This window comes from Perca fluviatilis, chromosome 16 (genome assembly GCF_010015445.1).
Source record: "Perca fluviatilis chromosome 16, GENO_Pfluv_1.0, whole genome shotgun sequence".
Lineage (NCBI taxonomy): Eukaryota > Metazoa > Chordata > Actinopteri > Perciformes > Percidae > Perca > Perca fluviatilis.
The window spans coordinates 14099446-14121741 of record NC_053127.1 but is presented as its reverse complement, the minus strand read 5'-3'; the positions used below and the strand labels follow the sequence as shown (position 1 = coordinate 14121741).

The following is a 22296-nucleotide window of genomic DNA, read 5'->3' as shown; positions in this document are numbered from 1 at the left end:
GTGCGATATGCCTCCTTTCAGGGTTTTCCCCGCTGTCAGAGGAGGCATGCACACTGTAAAAAATGTCCATCCCGAAACAAAAAATATTAATCATATGGACTAAAAATTCTGTTTATCAAAGAGCGGTTGAAAATGTTGTTTATGGAATTATTACTTAACATGTTTACACTATTGTAGCTTCGTGCATGTTAGTTTATTTGTGAAATGACGTGTGCATATCGCGAATAGAGGTAGAAAAAGCAGATCAATGCAGTTGACAACAAGCCACTCATTCTTCAAAACAGCAAAATAAACATATGTCAACCAAAGTGACTTGCACTGTAAACAACTGATCTCATCTCTGCATATTTACAGATCAGTCCCCCGTACCGGACAAAAAAAACTTGTTGAAGACCCTACAGGATCAAATGTATAAATTAAGTTAGGTTGAGTTGGATATTTTTTACAGCACTTGGGCGCATGGGTAGTGGCTCTGTTTTCTGAGAAATCACGTGGTTGAATGCAAGAAGGAAGTTAATAACAACAAGGGCTGATTTACATTGTCTTGCAGCACGTAGAATGCACCGACCCCCACACCTGAATGAGCCAACTTTATGTTTAGCACGTGACAGTTCTTCAGACTTTGCAAAGTTTTAATTTTTGTAGGTATTGCCAGTCACACATTGTATACTTTATTTTTAAGGATGAAGTAATAGGCTACATTAAGACATGGCTATGGTTTTATTATTATATGTTAATGTATTATATAGGCCTACAGTCCATAGTTATAACTATATTAATAATAATACTTTAAATTTTTAGTATTATGCTAGTTATAGCCTAGTGATAATCTTTAATATAAATATGTAGTTTGGAGATGCAAAGTCTGCAAAGTGCCCCTTTTATTTTCAGCGCTTATTTCTACGTCCTATATTTTCTGATATAAAACAAAAATTGAAAACGGGTCAATGTGACCCGAAGTCACCACAAGAGTTAAACCACCTGCACACACACACGCACGCAAACGGGAGCATTCATCCTCCAGATACCAAGGTCAACCCAAGCCCGGCATGATAAACATGTGCATGGGACCAGCCCTTTAGTATAAACAGCAACTCAGCTGAGAAACCGGGCATTTACAAGAAATGATGTAGTAATTACAGTCACCAGCAGTGGCAGTGTTGTACACTGTTGGATGTGGGCCGTGTAGTAGCCTGTGTTGATCTGAAACGGCCAATATCACCACGTAGAAAGGAGCAGTAGTGAGCCACGAGGAAGCAGCAGCTCTGTGGGATCAGTTAGGCAGGCGGCAGAGCCTTTACAGTCGTTATCATTCATATACAGGCTATAGCCATAATGTGATAATAATTCACAAAGAGCTGAAGAAATGTTTCGCAATGAATGAATGCATGCACAAACACTGCAAAATAGTAAATGATAAAAGGACACGATCTATATTCAAAGAATGTATTATGTTTAAGATAGGATTTTAAATTCCGGTGCTCGGTTTTCTCACTTTTTGCTGCTAAATAGCCTAAATACGGAAGCTCTTGTTCTATTACAGCATCAGTGCACTGCACACATAGCTCGCTTTGGGAATTTGGGAACCCCCACACCGGTGCTGTCAGCGCTACCGTTGCTGTCCATCTAGGGGCTTCCCGCGTAGTGTGTTTGCGTGCTCGCCCCGGCTGCGTGCGTGTGATTATAAGGCTCGAGCCCGCGCGCGACTGTAAGGGAATAGCAGGGAGTTTTCCGGCGGAGTTTTTCACCGGCAGTCGGTCTGTGGGATTTCCCAGTGAAGGCAGAAATCTGGATTCGTAGGGGAAAATCATCCCAATTTTCCCACCGAATGTTATTGTCAACTAGCTGTCGATGAACGATAGCAGTGTGGAGAGAAACAGGCGAATTATAGGAATTCACTGGAGTGTCCGAGGCAAAACATTACTGTGTTTATTCTCAGATCTAAACAAAACAATTTGGCACATAGACGTCACTTCAGTTCAGTAGCCTACGAGTTTTAAAGCTCTGCAATAGCATGTAGTTCATTTAAATGAATACTTCTGTCATTTTTTTTTTTATTAAAATATTGAAAATGTATGTCTTTAACAATATCCAGCAACCTAAATATATATATATATATATATATATATATATATATATATTATTTTTTTTTTTTTTTTTTTTATTTAATACATTCTCATTTCTATCAGCAGTAAAACATTTAGATCTGTAAACAAACTATGTTCTACTGTCTTTATACTAAACTATATTTAGTAACAGTGACACATTTCTGTGCATTTATTGCACCTTGAGCATAAAAAGAGGGGGATTATTTAGGCCACCTGCAAGGATAAGACAGTAATTTGAGGCTTTGGGATGGGACAAGTAGCTTGGGCATCCAATCTCCCTCCGGACCATCTGCTTAAACAGCTCACTGACACTGGATCAAGTCAAAGCCTTCGTTTGTTAGCCTGCAATTACACCGCGACCTCATGCAGGCTTAAATAGCATAGGTAGAATATCAGATAGCATATTTTACTCCGTTTGATTAATGTTTTAGGATAATTTTGTGTTTCTCTCAGGGCAATTTTGTTGAACCATGACACATTTGTGTTGCATATTTGCTGTATGTTTTTAATTCAAATCCCACAGGTTATTTTCTGTTTTGTTTGACTGTCCTTTGGTTATTTTTGTTTGTCTCCTGCTTCAGTGGGTGTTTTCTTCTTATTTTCTCATTTAAGAAATATTCTCCAGACCTGCCAAAGCACCTGCAGTGACCCACCCCATGTCACGCAGCTATTGGTGAAGTATAAAGGTAATGCTTTATTTTACGGGTTTGTGATCATTTCCTGAAAAAAAAAAAAAATGTAATTTGATTTAAAAAAGGATTTTCCTTGAAAGAAAGGTATACTGTCTCTATTTTCTCTGTAATTAATAGCAAATATGTAGCTCAAACCATATAATTCCAGGAAACTTAATGAAGTGATGGACCCACAAAATAAAGCATTACTGATATGCAAAAACAAAATGTGATAAAATGCACAATTTAAAATTCCATAATCCTGAACTTTTGAGCTTTTCCCCAAGCTTCTTTGAGTTTTTAACTCTAGTGGAGAAAGGGAGGGAGACAAGGAAGGGCAAGGTCAAAAAGAGGTAGACCCAAGAGGTAAAAAGAGTAATACAAATATATTATTGCAACAGATTTTAGGAGATTTACAGATGTGACATTTGGAGTTTCCATTAATGACACAAACATCCATCATGCCAATTAGACACAAATTACATCATCTCTGTAGGTTTCACCCAACTGGCCTGCTGGTGCAGAATTTTGCACTTTCTGAGTGGTTTTTAAAGTATAGCACCACCATCAGTCCAATATGTGTACTCTCTGTTGGAGCCACAACATGCACCCTCCTTTGTGAGTTCATCAAGAGCACACTGGTATTATCTGAGATGTTGCTGTTTCTCCTCATAAAAGTAACCATTAGCAGGTAATATCCTTTGTATGTAAACGTAACAATATGCCATTGTAAAAAGGAAATTACTCAATAGTCAAGTAAAGTACAAGTACCTCAAAATTGTATCTTTAGTGTGTTTTATGACCGAATAAGACCAGAACAAAATCAAGTGAAATTAGGAAGCTACAAAAGGGAGGCAGGATAAAATAAAGAACAACCTAAGATCTGGAGGAAGCAAGGCAAGTAAGAGAAAAAAAGTTCAGCCTCTCTCTGTTGTTTTTATATCCCCACTTTCACACTTTGGTATTTATCTCTACCTTAACTGTCGCCTGTGCCCCCTTCTGTCATCCTTCAACTCTGTCTAAGAGGTTAATCTCTCTAACCTCCTGTAATAAAACACGGACTGTCCATCAAATGTGCAGTACCCATGAAACTAAGGCTACATTTTGGTGAGGTATATCATTTCAATGGAGCATTATAAAGATGTAATGTAGTTCTCTGAGTTGGTACTTTAGTCCTATAAACATGGTTACTAATTAAACCCTGTGTTACAGCAGAAAGGAGGCAGCAGGAACATACCCTCTGAACATACAGTCACTGGGTCAAAGTGATGTCATGCTTCTGATGGCTGCTTCTTATCTTTAATGCTGTAAAATATATGGTAAGCTAAAGATACTGGAGGCAGACAGACATGTTTTTGTACCATCTATAAATTTCAATTCCCATTTATCTTCATACCAACATCATACTTTAATCTTAATCTCTTGCCTTCCAAAGGTATTTGTACACATATTTTTTCAGGTTATTTGTCCTCTAATCACAAGTGGAAACCTGTTCATCCTCTTGGCTGATTTTACAATTCCACTTATCCACACATCTTAAAAGACCTCTGACTAACCCACTCAAGTTATATTTATTTGCTTGGATTTCTGCCAAGGCTGTAGTGCTTCCTTTCTTATCTCCTTTAGCATAGGGTACTGGACCAACCTGAAAGTAGATAATGCCGTCCCACAATTCTTTGCGGCCGCAACATTTAAAGATACCCAGAACTCAGCCGTTCACGAAAACAAACAAAATACCTATGTTGCATAACATTTTTTGGAGAGGGGGGTGAGTATTAGCAACCATTCTCAATGTGACAACCATTTCGTATCACTTGTGGGAGTGATAGCCTCTATTCCTTTTTTTATTTCAATTCCAACCTTGGTAATAAAGTTATATTTTTTCACTTTTTTATTGCCTCCATGAAACAACAAGGTAAGAACACACAGAGCGAAGTATCTAAGATGTGCTTTCTGTGGTCCTTGGAAACATAGTTTCACCACGGCTTGCTTAATTACATAGACTAGTGTAAGTGCAGTTGGAGTCTCTTACAGCACAGTGGTTGTCTTTTCCTAAATCCTCATGATGTTTTCTATTGAGGTAAGGTGTTTAGAAAAAGGCAGGAAGTAGTTTCAGCCATGCTAGGCTACAGTAGTAGTAGGCGAAGGCCATGGTAGCTCACTTGGTTGAGCAAGTCCCCCCTATACCAAGGCTTAGTCCTACCTGCTCCCCAATTTCCTGTTTTCAGCTATTCTATCAAAAAAGCCTGAAATATAATCTTCAGTTCAGACTTAGTTTTGTTGTATTGAAACATCAATACAGTGATGCAGTTGTGAAATTGTACTCACTCTTTTTGTTATCAAAACTTTTCAAAACATACATTTATACATGCACATACTTTAAGTCAAACTAAAACCTAGGATATTTCACTTACTTGCTGATAAAATATAAGAATAATACTAGGACTAAGGACTGTTAGCCATGCTTTATGTAGGAAAATTACATTTTGACCTTGAAACATACAGAATCCCCAATGTACAGTATTCCCATCCTGCGAGAGAAGGGAAAGTTAAAATCTCTGTTATGTATCCCTTGTGACCCTTGACCATAACCTAAACCTCCCATTTCTGGGGTAATATGATAACATTTAAGAATTGTTGTTTTATAATTTGCATACCAAGCAGGTTTTTGTTTCTTTGGTGTGTACTTCGATCGAATTGCAAAATAAATGAAGTAACCTAACCACACCTTAATGTCATTCATTCTCTTGGAGTCCTGCTGGCAGATCACAGGTAACTTGGTTAAGATGTACAAACTGCATTGAGATAATTGTTGATTGTTTTTGACCGTTTTCCCTCCTCCTCCTCCTCCTCAATCAATGAACCGCTGGACTATTTGACTCAGTAAACCAGATCATTCTTTGGTCTCTGTTTTGTGTGTTTTCTCTACAGTGGGATCAGAGAGAAGAAAAACAAGGTGGCGGGTGGAACTACTGTGAGTGACAGATTTCAAGGTCCTAACAAGTGACACACTTAATAGAGTCACGACGGCAGCACAATAAGACCGTAACCACTCCAGTGTCTACTGGAGACACTTGTAAAGGAGTTTTACGTCAAATAAACTCACAGACTTAGTCGGTGAATTAATAGCTGGGACACATATTAGATAGATGTGTCCTATGTGATTGATTCTTTTTTTTAAGATTCTTTTTTGGGGCTTCTTATGGCCTTTAATTGACAGCTTGAAGTGGAGACGACATGCAGCAAAGGGCCCCGGGTTGGATCCGAATCCAGCCTACTGGGTGAGCTAGAGGTCGCCCCTTATTGTATGTTTATATATATGTATATATATATATATATAATGAATCTCTCTGCTGTTGCAAAATGGGGATTGTGGCATTAAGATGTTCAGTATTCAAAATGCAAATGTTGTTTTTCAAATAAATATAGTTACTGGATGAAATTGTGTTTAATTAAATAATGAAATAAAAGTCACTTGTGATGCTATCACAAACCAGTCTGAAGGCGTTTGAGATAACAGGATGGACAGTGTAATCACTTTGAATGTAACGACTGACGTGCAAGTGAGCCAAACAGTGATCTCCACAATGCTCAAGATAAACTAAATATATAGGCCTATTTTTAAAAAAAAAAGTTTTTTATGTAATCCTGTTTTTTTCTGTCCTCTCTCTGTCTCATCTCTGCTGTCACTCACTCACCGCCTCTGTCACTGTGTCTCAAGGTTACTTTAGTTCACTGGGAGTGTCTTATTGTACCACGTGATCCTGATGCAAAGTTACTCTGTGTCAAAGCTGCAGGATGGCTGCATGGTGTGATGAGCTATGGACCAAACACAGCTTATATTCAAATAGAACAATATTCATAACGTGTAAAAAAAAATATATAGGCCTATGAAAAACGCCCACTCGTATACAGGCTTTACTAACAAGCACATTTAGCTGATATTTTTTAAGGGAATTGAAATGCCCAAATGCATCGCATAGCTTTTAGAAACGACTTGGCAGAATTTCATAATAATTTTTACAAATATAAGAATTAAATGAAGACTCGGTTTATACGTGTGCATCCAGAATAGACATTTTTATCCCCAGTAACCTTGGCGTCGCATCTTCCGTCCGACCTATAAGCCCTTTTATTTCAGCAGGGGAGTCTGCCATTGCGCAGCAGCCAACTAGGTGAAGGTGGAAAATCCGCTAGGAGGAAGGATGCTTCAATAGGACGGGGTTTGTTTCTTCAGTTAATTACACCCTGCTGGACATCGCATTCTCCTTCCCATCTCCCCCACTGTGGTCTGTCTCAGATATACTGTCGCCCCCCCCCCCCTTCCTTAATCTCCCAGATTGTCGGCGACTTGCTGCAGCTGCAGTCGATGCTGCAGTTTTGAGCCTCTCCTGCACCGGGACAGCTGACTCAATGAGAAAGACATGCTCGCATTCGTTTTGGTCTCTGGGTCGCTCTGGATTATATTAGGTGAGTTTTGAATAATGTGTTTGTGTTTTTCATTCATTTGTGTCGCTGGGTTGGGAGCCATAATAGGCGATGCACCTGTCTCGCAGAGACCGAGGCGCATTGTGTGTCATTCACTGCCGGCTTTTTCATTCATCAAGGCCTTTCTTTTTGCAGAACCTACCGCGTCGTGTGTTTAATCATAGCCTAACTGTATTACTGCAGTTTGGCGCGTCGCCTGCACGGTAATGACGCCTAACCCGGACATTTTAATTTTTTCTTCGGCTACACGTGTATGAACCCAACCTTAACGCAAACGTGTTACGTCTCAGTTTTAGCAGGCTTTAGCTTCAACCACAGTGTTTGGATTTTAACTCCAGGGGTATTAGAGAAACATGGAGGGATGCTTTCAGGTTGCCTTTATCTTAACTAGGTAGGCTACAGGGGGATGGACAAGCTGCATGCGACTAAATGCATGCGGGTCATTCTGCAGATCAGGGATGTCTTTTCCCGTGTCGATGGGTGTGTTATACGTTGAAAATCCAATCTTTAAAGAAAGAGCTGCTCTCATAAGCCAAACGGGATCAAACGTGTGCATTTGAGGCCGGCCAGTTGCTAAGGTCGTGTGACATTGTGCGTAGAAACCGGACACACGTCTTTCACAACTTTCTGGTGTTAATTTGTTTCCACCTAAACGAGACTGTAAAAAAACATCCACCTCACACAGGCTACTTTTATTTCATACTAAACATGTCAGTTTGCCAGGAAGCCGGTTGTGAAACTCAGCATTTTGTCTGTGATGTCCTCCGCCATGCCTCAGTGAAGGAGGGAGGGAGGATGAGGAAGGATGAGGAAGGATGACGCGCTTCAAATTCCGACTCTGATTGGACGGAGCTGTCCAGGGATATGGGTGCTGAAATCCTGCGGCCTACCGGCAAGGTAGAGAGCTAGAATCCTCCGTTCTAACCGGCACAGCCCCAGATAACAGGGCGGTTTTAGGGGCATCGAAACGTTTCAGAGACACAGTCGTTGACCCCCAGTCGTCTTTAATAGGCTATGCGCGTGGACATTTTTGTACAATATAATCCCTTACGAGCTGTATTTGACAGTAGTGATACAGACCAGATTAGAGGCGTTGTAAGGGACAATAGCGGAGGGTTATTGCTTTTATGTAATGTATAATGTAAGAAACAGTGTAAATGCTCAGTGACGATTTTTTTAATGGATCATGGCAGTAGATTAAAGCAAGGCTAAATTGTAATGGAGCATACGACAAGGTTTAATTATGTATTCCTCCGCCAAAGAGTATAGGTCTTCAGCAGCAGCTGCACTGCATGGTTGCTAAGTGACGAACAACCAGTAACAGTTGGTATTTCGGTTGGTGCATTAATATTAAAAAAATTGCTCTAACAGGGTTGCAGGTGTTGTATATTTAATAACCAAGCAACCACTTAGAATCAAGGCCCAAAGTTGTTTAAAACCAAACGAATTGTTTGGCTGATAAAATATACCAACGCTGAAAAGGGCCCCATGGGGAGATTCATGACACCTTTAACCTGTCAGCACCCTGCTGCTCCTCAATATAAATTATTCATTTTAATCACCATAGTGCAGCCCCACACAGCCTGTAAACCTATTCTTTTTCCCTCCTCAATATTTGATTAAAGGATGGTGGTGGAGTTGCCCCACCTTTTTGCGGAAAGCAACCAATGATGTTTTAGTATTCAAGGATGGTAGCTCCTCTCCTTAACATAAGACAAGGCCTACGCCCACCAGAGTAATAATGACTTGTAACTGTATGACTCTTAAGTATGACATGTTGCTTTTTTGTCATTCAAACAACTTTTAGATGGTATCAAATTAGAGATTGTAACAAGACGGCGGGAGAGAGTCTGAGGGATTTTGAACATTTTGAAAACCTGCAAATTAAAGATACCCTGCATGACTGCACATTTTGACTGAATAAATGCTGATTGTTGCCTGCTGTGTAATAAATTCCTGTCGTTGTGCACTCACATCAAGTGTTAGGAGTTGTGAGGCAAATATACTTGCATATATCTCTCCAAGACACATTCCTCTAGTTACATGTCTTACAAGTGCTTTTATTCTGATTTTAATCATATGTCAAGAAAGTGATTTTAAGATTACATATTACATTTTTTATTTATATAGTACTTTATATGGTACTCAAAGACACTTTACAGTAAAACCACCACATATAGCACATTAAAAACAGATAAGCAATAAAACCACCACATAAAACCAGCATATTAAAAGCAATTAAAACCAATAAAACCAGTAACTATCAGGTGAGAAATGTAAGACTATTGTATGTGGAAAGCTAATCTGAAGAGGTGTGTTTTGTTTAGTGTTTTGAATGTGTCCAGTTCAGTACAGTCACGGATGTGTATGGGTATATAATCTTAAAAATCAGCCAGTCTGGGTGCTCTCAGGTCCACATGGCAGCTTTCCCCCTAAGTGGTGTATTGCTGTTTCAGCATTCAATGCACCTTCTTCCTCATATTGTGGCTGCTGGGCAGTAATGGCTCAGACTAAAGTGCTGAACCAGGTCTGTCTGCATATCACGTGCTCAAGAAGTTCTCTTATAGATCAACCTTCCGTGTAATGTACAATGTTGTCCTTGTTTGGTTTGCGTTACTTGTCCTGCTCCTTTCAGATGAAAACCTCCAATATTGATGGGTTTACTACAAAAACCCCTCCAAGAAGCCTCAAAGTACTTCTTAAATTGAATTTCAGAATTGCTTTAAAAGGAGAACAATTTCTTAACCCTCAAAAATCAACAGTGTCAAGAAAGTGGCTTTCACCAGGAAGCAGTAATATGTAGCCGTTAGCCTTGTGGTTGCCTGCTCTTTTGACTCATATCCTTTAAACAATTAAGCAGTGCCCACAAAAGCCCCATGGCAGGATGCACATGCACAGTGGTGACAAATTTAAGAAAGAGTTTCCCCCCATCACGTCCAATGAGTTTACATTATTAGTATTAATCATCAAAAAATAAGTACAATTTATTTTTTCCTTCTCACCCATAAATTACATCATGACCCTGAAAAGATCGTCTTGTGGCCCATTAGGGGCCCGTATTCCCCAGGTTGAGATCCACAGAATCTGCCTTCACTCTCACTTTGATAGTCAAATCAAACTGGTAGCAATCTCATCTAGTGTTGGTGTGTGTTATTTGTTTTAATGTGCAAATATCAACCGTGTAAGCATAAGTGTCTTTTTGCATATGTGTGCCTACATGGGTATGTGCATTGTGTGTCACTAAGCCAGTGTGTGTGAGTGGCTCTTTCGTGAAGGAGAAGATGAGTGCAGGGTGTTTAGGTAGGGGGAGGGTTTCCAAAAAAAGAGAGAGAGAGAGAGAGAGAGAGTGGTGGAGGGAGGGGTGTGTGGGTGTGGTAAGAGAGCGCAGCGTCTGTTGAGCTGAGGGTGGTGTGATACGGAGGACAGCCAGGGCCAAACTAGGCCAAAACGCATTTCGCTGCCTTCCTCTTGCTTGCCTCAGCTTAATCTAGCCAGTGGCAATGGGAAGGTAATCCCTAGTTTGCACAGAGTGATCTCATATCTGCCTGGGGCCCCTTTAACGTACAATATGTAATTGTACATATTACATTTTATATATGCTAGGGGTCTCTCAATTAAAACTCTGGATGTAAACACAGACTTTTGATGACGTTGTGAAGTGGCATTATGGGAGTTCTAGTATTCATCATTTAACACAATTGCCGATTAAAACATATCTGTTCACAGATGGGTTTATCCATTACAGTTCTATCCACGTTACGTTTAGTAACGTTTAATTATGTCATTCTGATAAATTAGCTTCAATTTTCCACCACATAATTACGTTTTCTTGATTCGATTCGTAACGTTAGTTGACTAGTTTGCGAGCGAGCACAATATCACAATATATTTCACGTCAGTGTCAGTTTTGGGATGTTTTCAGCACCGGGGGGAAAAGGGTCTGTTGTAATGTTACTTACTTCGCGGCTGGGGCTGGCTGCCGAGTATAACGGCCGAGGATACACCTACATCCATGGGATGGCTGCCGGGTGTTGCTACCGGACTCTCCCCACCTTCACCTTTTGTTCGCAGGACAGTCACCATTTGTGCGCTTGCAATTTACAATGACTTACAAAGATACATAACAGCTACAAGTGAATGCACTATACAGGATTTACCCTATTTTGTTATCGACAGGAATTGATAGGTCAAACAGCAAACAACCACCCACAAATAGTCTATAAACAAAGCATCAGGCTGTCGTTGAGATTTCACATGAACAACGGTTAAAGTTACTCAGGCTACCGAAGAATAACATAATTCCTCCGTTCAATTAGGCCTAAGCGAAGCACCCCAAGCTTCCATCCTTAACCATTTTTGCCAGCAGTGTGTTAGCGTTTGAACAAAGTGCTGTGTGTCCACAGTGTGTGTGGACTGTAGTTACAGTATTGCCTGAGGCCTTTTGGAGGAGCAACACTTAGGTTTTAATTTTAGTTTTAGTTCGTGATCTCCCTGCTCCAACGTTACTCTGCAGACAAAAGTATATCAGGAGTTGCACCTGGAATTGCCTCCAGCCTGAAAATAAACAAGAACTTTGCTATTAAAATGTGAAGACATGAAACACATGCAGCTGCTACTTGCATCTATTCTGAATAAAACCAAAGGATGCAGCCAATGGCCAAGTGTGACTTTGCTCAAGATGCAAAGGCGTTACACTGTCAGCTGTTCCTAGCCTGACGTCGCCATACTCAGATTGTAGTCAGAACTTCCCGACCTCAAATGTTGTGGGCGGACCTAAGTTCGGCTGGCATCCAGGCTAAGCTATTCCATCAATCAATCTCTCTCAAGGGTTAAAGACAACACAAGGGTTAACAAACAGCCATGTATATGGGCTCTTCCAGTCTCTCCACTGCTGGCTGTTCCAATTTAACGGGAGATAGGAGCAAGAGGGGTTAGGATCGTGACCGGCCTCTGACGAGCTGTTACCACCACCATCTTCAGCCAGAGAGGACATTATTTCTTCAGCTTCTTCTTGCGTTGTCACCCCGGCGGGAGGTGTGCTAACAGGTGAATCGTTCGTGGTATTAATGTACACAATTTCTTCGGAAAACCAAAATTAATTAAACTGCCTTGTTTTCTTTTTGCCATGGCTATATGATGCTAACTGCAGAATGGATTTCAACGACTTTGCGCGCCGATTAATGGCCTCCAACGTTTATATTTTTTCTACGAACCTTTGAGTTAACATGTACTAAACATGAGTTGAATTTGCACCGCAGCGCCGCCACGCCTTGATGCTCGTGACAAGAATAGCATGTATAGTTATCTTTATTGAAGTGAATTAGGTTTAAATCGCCGATGATGTGACGCGTTTTTTAGGCTACATTTTTTTGTCACATACAGCAAACATCTCCTCACTATCCGCTAGCTGCCTGTCCCCTGAACACACTGTAAAAAAACGCGGTCTCTGTAGACAGCCCAGGCTCCACAAACGCCAACAGATAGTGAGGAGATGTTTGCTGTATGTGACAAAAAATTTTGTAGCCTAAAAATCACGTCACATCACTTGATATTTTTTGCAATTTTACACATAATCCACGATTGTCACATTACACAAAACTGAAATAGCACGTCAAAATGACACACTGTTAGTATTTTTAGAAACCCCACCCCAAAATTTGACAAATCATGTTTTCAGGGGAGCCCATGTCTTATTAAGGGGAGCCAAGCTCCCCCTAGCTCATCCGTAGTTCGCACCCTGTGCCACTGTGGTAATCAATGACAAAAAGATGCTGTGTGGCAAAAAGCCATCTGTATTATGGTTACTGAGTATAATTCTTTCTGTGACATTGTATGATTTACAATTACTCTCAATCGTATGGGTTCCCGTGTTTTGACGGAAGTTAGAGTAACTAGAGGGGTCAAAGGTTTTATGATGCCACTGACCGCTTGACTAAATGAAACGTCCGTGTCATTAAAATAAAATAACAGATTTCTCTGGGTTTGAACATTGTTGGAAACATCTGGGATAGTGTAAGTACATAACTCAACAAAATATATAACATAGGTATAATCGTTTTTAGATAATTTAATGCAGAAATGTTACATATTGTACTTTTAACACACTACATGCACACACACACACACACACACACACACACACACACACAACACACTTACAAGACATAGGCCTGCATCACGCCTCAACGGCTGCCTGGCTGCCTCTTATGCCTTTGTAAGTCCTGCTGCCTAGACCATAACTGCTTTAATAACCCTCCTGCAAAGCAATTACAGTTTAGATCTTTTGGCTGATTTGCCCTCGCTTGCGCTCTGTCTCTTTTTACTTTTACTTCAGTGCTGCATTTTTTATATATATATATATATATAGAGGGAGAGAGAGAGAGAGAGAGAGAGAGAGAGAGAGCTCAACAGTGACTGACCACTTTTTGAACAGCTCCGGTTCTGGAAGTGATTTTTCATTTTTCAAAATGCTTATATAAAGAGTATAAGCCAACCAACTACAAGGTAAATCATGACCATAACATTTTTATTTGGTGCAAAATACATTTTGAAAACGGAAAAAAAGGCAAAGGTACAAGGTACATGTTTGCATAAATGATCATAGACTAGAGTGGGAGCAGCTCACTAGGCGTTAGCGAGCTCCACCAATCAGAGACGTTGCTGTTATGCTTAGGATTGTGGGTAGAGTAAACGGTTGATTTTATACAGACTTTTGGCTTCTACCGAGGCATAAACCATTGTTTCACAATCTTGTACCTCGTGGTAAGTCTACCTTGGATGATTTAGAAATTATATCTAATAATCAAAATCCTTATGCAGAATATGAGTGGGATTTTCACTTTTGGAACCACACTGATTATATATAGTTCTATAATAGCAGTCCTTCCTGCTACGTATATATAATCCGTAGTACTTCTTTCTTCTGCAGCTTCTATCATTCACTGATTTTATTTTATGAATGATAATTGACATATCATGTTGTGTTGCCTATCAATTCAGAAGGGGAAACAGCTGTTGTGTGCATACTTCAGCGTCACATTATTCGTGACAAGAAGATGTTGTGGTTTGACTCATGGAGGGTGGTCCTAGGAGAGGAATGGCAGAGAGAGCTAAGGATGCGTGGTTAAAAGAGAGTGACTGAGAGAGAAGGTGCTGTGCAAGTATGATTAAGCATTGGTGTTTGAAAAGAAGAAGCAAACAGGAAAAGGAAGATTAAATGCATTGATGCAAGTGAAATTGACCCTTACCCTGCAAAACAAGAAAGAAAGCATTTAAATAATAAGAGAAGTCGAGTAGGATGTCTTTAAATAGAGTGTGGTCGTGAGGTTACTACTGGCCATCTGCCTCTGTGCTAATAGGCTGTGATCTCCCCACGCTGGACTCTAATCATTGGTGACGGCCCTCAGATGGGCTGATGAGGCGGGGCTTAAGGAAGCAGGGCTGCGTTTACTCGACTTTAAGCTTCAGAGGTCACAGGAAGTGTAGCTGGCCCATTCACAAGCCCTCATCCCTGCAGAGCTTGCAGCACTAACGCTGCACCAAAATCTTTCTAAGTGGAATCTTCCTGGGAGAGGAAGAGCAAGTGTCCTCATGAACAGGTGACATAAAAGTATCGATTAGGAGCTGCTGCATTAAACAGGCCTTGGTGCAGCAGAGGTTTATAGCTAAGAATCAATATTTGGACTAGTTTTACTCACAGTTTAAATGGACTAAATAACTCAACTCCAACCTTTCACAGGTCCTCAGGGGAGCGACTATTCGGAGGCACTTTAGATGAACCAGTTGTGGGAATGTAACATCTATGAAGTCAGCCAAATCCTTCCTAAAATACTGCCACTTCTGGAGCACATTTAGCCTTCAAGTGAGTGGATACAGCTGGAAATTGTCTTTTGCTCCTTGTAATTCATGTTCAAGTCAAGAGCCAGAGTTAAATTAAATGCTTTGGTAGAGATTTTACACTTTACACTAGTATTTCCATGTACGGATAAGCAGTGAGCTGGTAAGCTTTAGGATCCTCAAAGTCATACATTGTGGTTGAATTAATTCACGGTATCCATCTTAAGCGAATTTAAGCTAGTTAAGACTTTTTGAGTCGATATGTACAGCTGTTAAGATTTCACTTGTTGTTCAGATCCATATTATCCATAGTATTTAAGCCGGCCCTTAGGATGAAGCCCTAGCCTGGGAAAACCCTGACCAACTTCCGGCAAATTTGAGATTTTCACAAATCCATGCTGGCCAAGAACCCATTTCAATCCTTTTTAGCCCATTTCCAATTGTTTCAGAAGCAGTTCGGCCACTCTCAGTTACAACTCAGTTACAACTGAGAGTGGGTCTGGTGTCAACCAGGCTAATAAAGCCCTGCTCGCTGTTGAGGTCGTTTCAGACATCTCCGAGCATGTACAAAAGGTTCAAATGTTTATTTAATTTTTTGCCCAGCTGTTCATGCACAGTATGTACACTGAATGCTTTGTGATAGATATGATACACATTGCATTATGTTCCCTCAGTACAGTGTTGTTGTGTCCACATCTGTCAGGCTTTCCAGCCAAGTGTATATTGATGTTTACAAACTACACATTGATTGATGTTGCATCAAATTTTTTGAAACATTTTCATCCAGACTTGATTCAGTTTTATCAGATACATTAGGCTGTCTTGACAGCCCTCACTTTAGATTACATTTCAGATGACAGATGATGTGACTGAAGTAAAATCCCAGGAAAATATCCACAAAAAGGATGTTATGAAAACCAAAGCGTCAGTCAATAGATATGAAGAGACAACTGAAGCTATCAGACCTTCGCATCGTAACACAAACTGGATGTTAACATTAGTGGTTGATGATTTAAATTCATCATTCAGTTGAGAGAGTTAACATTTGTATTACAGTTGTACAAAGGGTTAGAGTTAACCCGCATACAAGCTACTTCATCAGCAGAACTCAGTTGTCATGCAGATAGCTCTGTTGTCTTCTACCATCAAACCTTTCTAACTCCATTTGTACAGTAGTTGCAATGCTAGATTACATTGAAGGACTGAGGTCTATTTCTCAAACTTCCCTTTAACAGATGTGTGCATCCTTTTTTAAGTGGATCTGGAGTTAGAGGGATTGTCCTGTAAAGATTAGGATTGCAGATTGTGTCCACATCAACAATCCTTTATCCTTTAGCAAGACAACACACCTTCATTTAAAAAGCTAAACGGCCGCGCTGTAAATGCCGCAGAATTTCCGCTGGAGACACAATGAAGATTAACTCAATTTTTGGTGTGGTGTGATTTCACACATTAAACAGAGAGGTCTTTGAGTTCGCAAGCTTATAAAGGGCAATGTTGTTGCTGACCTGCTGTTCTTCTGTCACACCAGCTGAAGCAACAATCTTTGTAGAAGGCAACAGGGACGGACTTTAAGACCGAGAGGGTCCCTGGGGTGGGGTTACTGTAGGACAGAGAGTTGGATAGCAAGCAGAACCATAGGCTTTAGTGGAGAAAAGGTTGAAACAGCTGTGCAAATGACACTGTTTTTATCTGAGATAGCCATGATAATAATTTCAATTTCATCCACATTAGGGAAAAAGACGGCTGCATTTCTTGGAGGAGCCTGAATCTGACAGACTTTTTGTGCCAACGTGGCTTTTTTTTCGGTCTAGAGATATACTGTATACTTCAAATGATTCAGCCCCTGAAATGGGACATAGCCACCGTGTTTCTTTGAGGGCTAATTGATTCTTAAGAACTGTTCCCGCCTTCCACCCTGCTCTGTTTCACCACAGTCTGACATTACTTTTTAAGAGGAAACATTTTCAAGGAAGTTTTCAGTTTAGGTTTCAGTGAGTCAACAGCAGTTGGCATTCAGGTCAATCAGAGTAGGTGAGATCCTGCTCTGAGCATTTGCGGCTCTGTCTGTTCTCGTGTCTTATGTATTATTTTCTCAGGAAGCAGACATTTATTATTGGCAGTCAAACAGGAAAATGCAGACCAGAGCAGATCAAAGAGAGACTGAGTCATTGACAGGCAGTTAGATGTTTGTATTTCTCCTGGAGGCCAATTAGGTGTTTGGCAGGCTGTGAGTCTCCTGTGGCTGTTTGGCTATTTCATGGCAGGAGGATGCTTGGTGCTTTCATGTCCATACTGTGTCATCCCTGCCCGCTCACATCAGAGCTTGTTCCTTTACAAACAGGGGGCGGGTGTTTAATCACAGCCCACACACTTTGAAAGTTTCCAAAATATGTGTGTTGCACCCACACAAATGCTTTCAAGGGATGGGTAACAAAAAAATGAAATCCATGTATGGTACTTTATAAATCAACAGGATACTCTTTACAACAAACAACATCTAACATTCTAGTGTTACTGACTGTACAATCCAGATCCCAAGCTTGTTTGTGTGTTTGTGTCTTTATTCAACCAATGAAATGTCAACAAAGACTTTTTTTACTCCTGCGAGGTAGAGCTAAGGAAAATCTAGCCTCCTCTGTTCCAGCTATCTGCACAGTGGTGTCAGTAGGTTATGGAGTGTGTCTATATTTAGTGCCGTTTCCCCTCCTCTGCCTCTCTTTTCAAACACAAATCCACTGTGGCTTTGTCACCACTGCAGCTAAGCCACATCAGCCATTGAACACAATGCAAAGCACATACATTGAGCTACGTTACACGTATGTCATCAAAGCAGCCCACTAATTATCAAAGTATTCCCACAGTGATGCACAGATGTTTGTATAGAAAATTTGGAGTTTACTATGATTATAAAATCAATCAGCCATGCAGGCAGGCCAACAAGCAGATAAAACATGTAAATATGTATATTGTCTGTCATGTCAATAACAACATACTCTATCTCTTCAAGTTTAATCACAATTTGGACCAATGATGTAGTGGTTATTGTCTTAAAAATGTTGAAACTTCACTTATAATGTAAGGTTTTATCATAATCACACCAGGTGTATTGGAGACATTATGAACTTATATTGTAGCTTCCTCAATTAGTCAATCAATGTGTCTCTGTAAGAATATCTGCATGTAATAATAATACATTTTATTTATGGGTGACTTTCTGGACACTCAATGTCACCTTACAAGACAATAAAATAGTAAGAATAATAATAGTAAAAACAAACACAACATTACTAAGTATAGATGAGTGGTGATCATGTTGGATATGCCAGTGTGAAAAAATGTGTTTTTTAAGAAAAAGTATTAAAACCGTTGCCGGACTCAATATATTTCTCTGAAACATATAACCCTAAAAATCATATTCTAGGAAGTGGTCATCCTAACGATTAAATGCATTCATTATCAGGCAGTTCATCCAATATTTATAATCGGGCCACTTGTGAAATGAAGTCCACACTAACTCCACAGTTGTACAACAGGTCAGGTTACTGTTTTTGAGGAGGTCAACATGGTGGATTTGTTAGGTTGATAGTGGCCTCTGTCTGATAGCTGGGAGGTTTGTCTCTTCGTTTTTATAACACGGTTCAAGTGTTTATGTCCTGTTGTCACGAAACCGCCATGGAAATGATCTTGTCTGTGTGTACTGTGCTGCCTGCCTGGCTGGTGCTTTGTCATTGATCTTCCTGTCAGAACTGCACAGATACATCAGTTGCACTGTAATATGGAACAATACAATATGAGATGTAGGATATGTAGGTACTGTAATGTGGAAAATAAAGTGTATGACAGGAAAACACTTAAATGTTCTATGCAAATCAATCAAAACTGAACAACTCTGATGCTGATAAATTAATTTGTTGTATGTTGTTTGATTTTAAAAACATATTGTAGTTTTTATGTCAATTTTTGTATGAATTAAATAAGCAAGATACTATTTGTAAATCAGTGAGCTTTAGAGTTATGGTGGGCTTATTTTTAACTTTGGGCAGAGCCAGGCTAGCAATTACCCCCTCTTTAAGCTAGGCTAACCTTGTCCCGACTGCAGATCTATATTTAACCCACAGGCTTGATATCGAATGCCTCATTTAACTCTTAAAAGAAAAGCGAATAAGCCCAAAACCTTAAACTATTGCTTTAAAATGATCAAATAGTCAAAGGTGTTGGATATACTAACTTATTTCCATGTTTGACATTTCTATCTTTACTTTCTAGATGTTCTTTTGTCAAGAAAATATATTCCAAACAAATGAAGCTGTGCCCGTAATTAAGTCTAACTCTGGGACAGACTCCAGCTGCGCACAGTGGGCGACTCAGTGTACTCAACAGTGCAGAACATTTTATCTCCGAATTAATTTGACATTGTAGCTGCTTCAACATGCCAAAAAAGTGTTGTTTAGTTCAGAACCATTATCAGGTGGTTTCTAATCTTTGCTATAGCGCTCAACATTTCTCAGAATTTGAGCTCTAATTCCTCATTAAGATTACTGGAACTGCAGACAAAACAGGGACAACAGAAAAAGAGGAAATATCAGAGCACTGCAGTAAAAAATAAAGAGAAGCAGTTAGGCCTGTGGTGTTAAAGGCACAATACTGGTCGTCACATTAGAGGCATATGTTATGCTGTGGTTTTTCAGTTACAGGTGATAGTTTCGGTCTGAACAGAAACTTGAGTTTCGTTGAATTAAAAGGATTCGAGCCCAGGTAGAAGTTTGGGAAAGCAGCGTCAGGGAATTCACTTTAGAGCAGTTAAAGGTACTGTGCTTCTGACTTGAATTAAAGTAGTGGAGAGGATAAGCAATAGCTATATTACCGTGTGTAAATGTCATGTTACATGTCAGTGCTGCTTTACAAATGAGTATAGATGACTGCTGATGTGCTGCCTGTTGACAACATGTGCAAAGTATACCATTTAACTTTTTTTTTTTTTTTTACCAGTGTTGTGGTTGTGTTCTACGGAAGAGGATTAGTGCCACATGTGAAAAATATTTTTGAAGAATTTGAAAATTCTGACTTTAAACTCAGAACTCAAACACATTTTTCACTATGGCCTTAATCCTCTTCCGTAGACTCCTTCAGGATGTAACAAAGCATTTAACTGAACTTTAGACTTATCCAAAGTACCTACTCTGACATCCTTTATACTACACTGGCACGCAATTGTAGTTCTATACAGGAAGCAAAGTTGTCACATAGCTCTTTAAGGAGTATTAAAATATCTTAAAACAGATATTACTCACTTATCCAATATCATTTCAAGTTGTCTTTGTCGCTGTGTTTCATAGTCAGCTGTTAGCAATTAACAACCAGTGCATTAGCAACCATAGAGCACACTGAGGACATCTCAGTGGATAGTTTACAGGCTGATTCAATATTTCTCTAAACTCAATGTGGTCATGTCCGCTGCAATTTTTCAAGGAATCTGGCATTTTCAGCTGCTTGAGGGGAGTTTAAATTCTACAACTCAAAACTAACATTTCATGGGTAATTATACGTCACCTTTCTTGGATCTAGAAGGACAAAAAGACTTATCTTGTCTCTTATGTTGGCCTTGCATCACATTTCTTGGGGTTTGAAAGTCATGCATCTGGCTTCCTGGAACCTGCCTTCACCCTAATGCAGGTTCATATGATTCAGCTTCCCTTTAGTAAAGTAGGAGCTTCTACAAAACCTTAACATGTGAATGAGGAAGTCAATGTTCCCACGGCCTCAGATATTTATATTTATCAGCCTCACTGTCTGTTGTGGTTCTGTGCATCTGTTTGTGAGGGAAAGAGAGCAAGAGCAGACAAGAAGTGATTCTGATTGGCTGTGAGCTGCAGTAGTGCCCTGACACCATTGGTTCAGGTGGTCAGGTGGTGCTGTCTGACTCATTTCATGCAGGAGAGCAGGAAACCCTCCAGTCAGCTTTGCAGCCAGCCTCCCCCTCAGATAAATTATGCGTCTCACACCGTGTGTGTGTGTGTGTGTGTGTGTGTGTGTGTGTGTGTGTGTGTGTGTGTGCGTGCGTGTGTTTGCGTGCGTGCGTACGTGCGTGTTTAACTCTTTTTTTAAACCATAAATTACGTTTTTAAGGTCCTGGGTGGAGGACTGGTGAGGTCTAAAAAAAAAGACTGGCTCAAAGTGGTTTAAAATCAAACCTGAGAAACATGTAGGAGGGTCTAGTTTTGTGTGTGTGTGTGTGTGTGTGTGTGTGTGTGTGTGTGTGTGTGTGTGTGTGTGTGTGTGTGTGTGTGTGTGTGTGTGTGTGTGTGTGTGTGTGTGTGTGTGTGTAAATGTCTGAGTCTGCACCTAGGCAAGTTCACTTTCGTATATATATATATATATAATTAATTTTTTTTTTTTTTATTTATTTTTTTTGCATGTGTGGGTTTCCTCCTACACAACAAAAATATGCAGGTCAGACAAATTGGAAACTGTCAAATTACTTTCTAGACCTAGTTGCGTTGTGTAGGTTTACATATCATTAGCTTGCAGATCTTAATACATTTATTATGTATTATTTTACTCCAGTCCCAAGCTTAAAATCCTGTGTTTTGGGCATTTACAGGTCTCTCGCGGTCTTATACTAGGTGTTTCGGTCATAAGTACTATGGCCACTAGCGACCACTGCCTTACAGCAGGGCTTACAGTAAAAAAATATGTGGTTCATTACAATGGTATTCAGGTTTTAGCTGTCATAACAATGCTACTACTGTACATAAACACAAAAAAGAGTCAAAATAATTTTAGAAATCATAAGTCAAAGAGTGTTTTCTATCATGCAGAGCTGAGTTCCACCCTGATGGAGAAGATGCAGGCCCAGGAAATGATGAGCGGCCTGAGGATACCGGAGATGGACGAGCTGGGACAGTTCTTTCGCTCCCTGCCGACCTCCACGCTGGTGGGGATCGGCGCTCTGACTGCCGTGCTGGCGTACTGGTTGGCAACCAGACCCCGCCCTATCAAGCCACCCTGCAGCCTGCTGCACCAGTCTGAGGAGGTGCCGGTAAGATGGAGCACACACACAGATGTATGCATATGTATGCATAAGTATATTAGGGTCTCATTCACAAATGCTGTCAATATTCTTGAAATGATTCACATCTATTTGCACACCCAAGTGGACAATTTGCACCTGATTTCTCAAAACTCTTATT

General features: G+C 40.1%; 1 protein-coding gene across 3 annotated transcripts in view; it reads left to right on the top strand.

Annotated features, from left to right (window-relative positions):
- The first annotated feature begins 2877 nt into the window (after positions 1-2877).
- Positions 2878-22296, top strand: part of acsl6 (acyl-CoA synthetase long chain family member 6) — a 42282-nt gene continuing 22863 nt past the window's right edge. The window contains exons 1-5 of one of the 3 annotated variants that reach the window (XM_039826541.1): positions 2878-5753; positions 6000-6060; positions 6921-7002; positions 7119-7249; positions 21925-22145. In XM_039826541.1, coding sequence (XP_039682475.1) covers positions 7204-7249; positions 21925-22145 — 267 coding nt within the window. In that variant the 5' untranslated portion in view covers positions 2878-5753; positions 6000-6060; positions 6921-7002; positions 7119-7203. Of the gene's footprint in view, positions 5754-5999; positions 6061-6500; positions 7250-15005; positions 15129-21924; positions 22146-22296 lie in introns of those variants that run through there. The other 2 variants (XM_039826540.1, XM_039826542.1) reach the window with 2 other exon arrangements.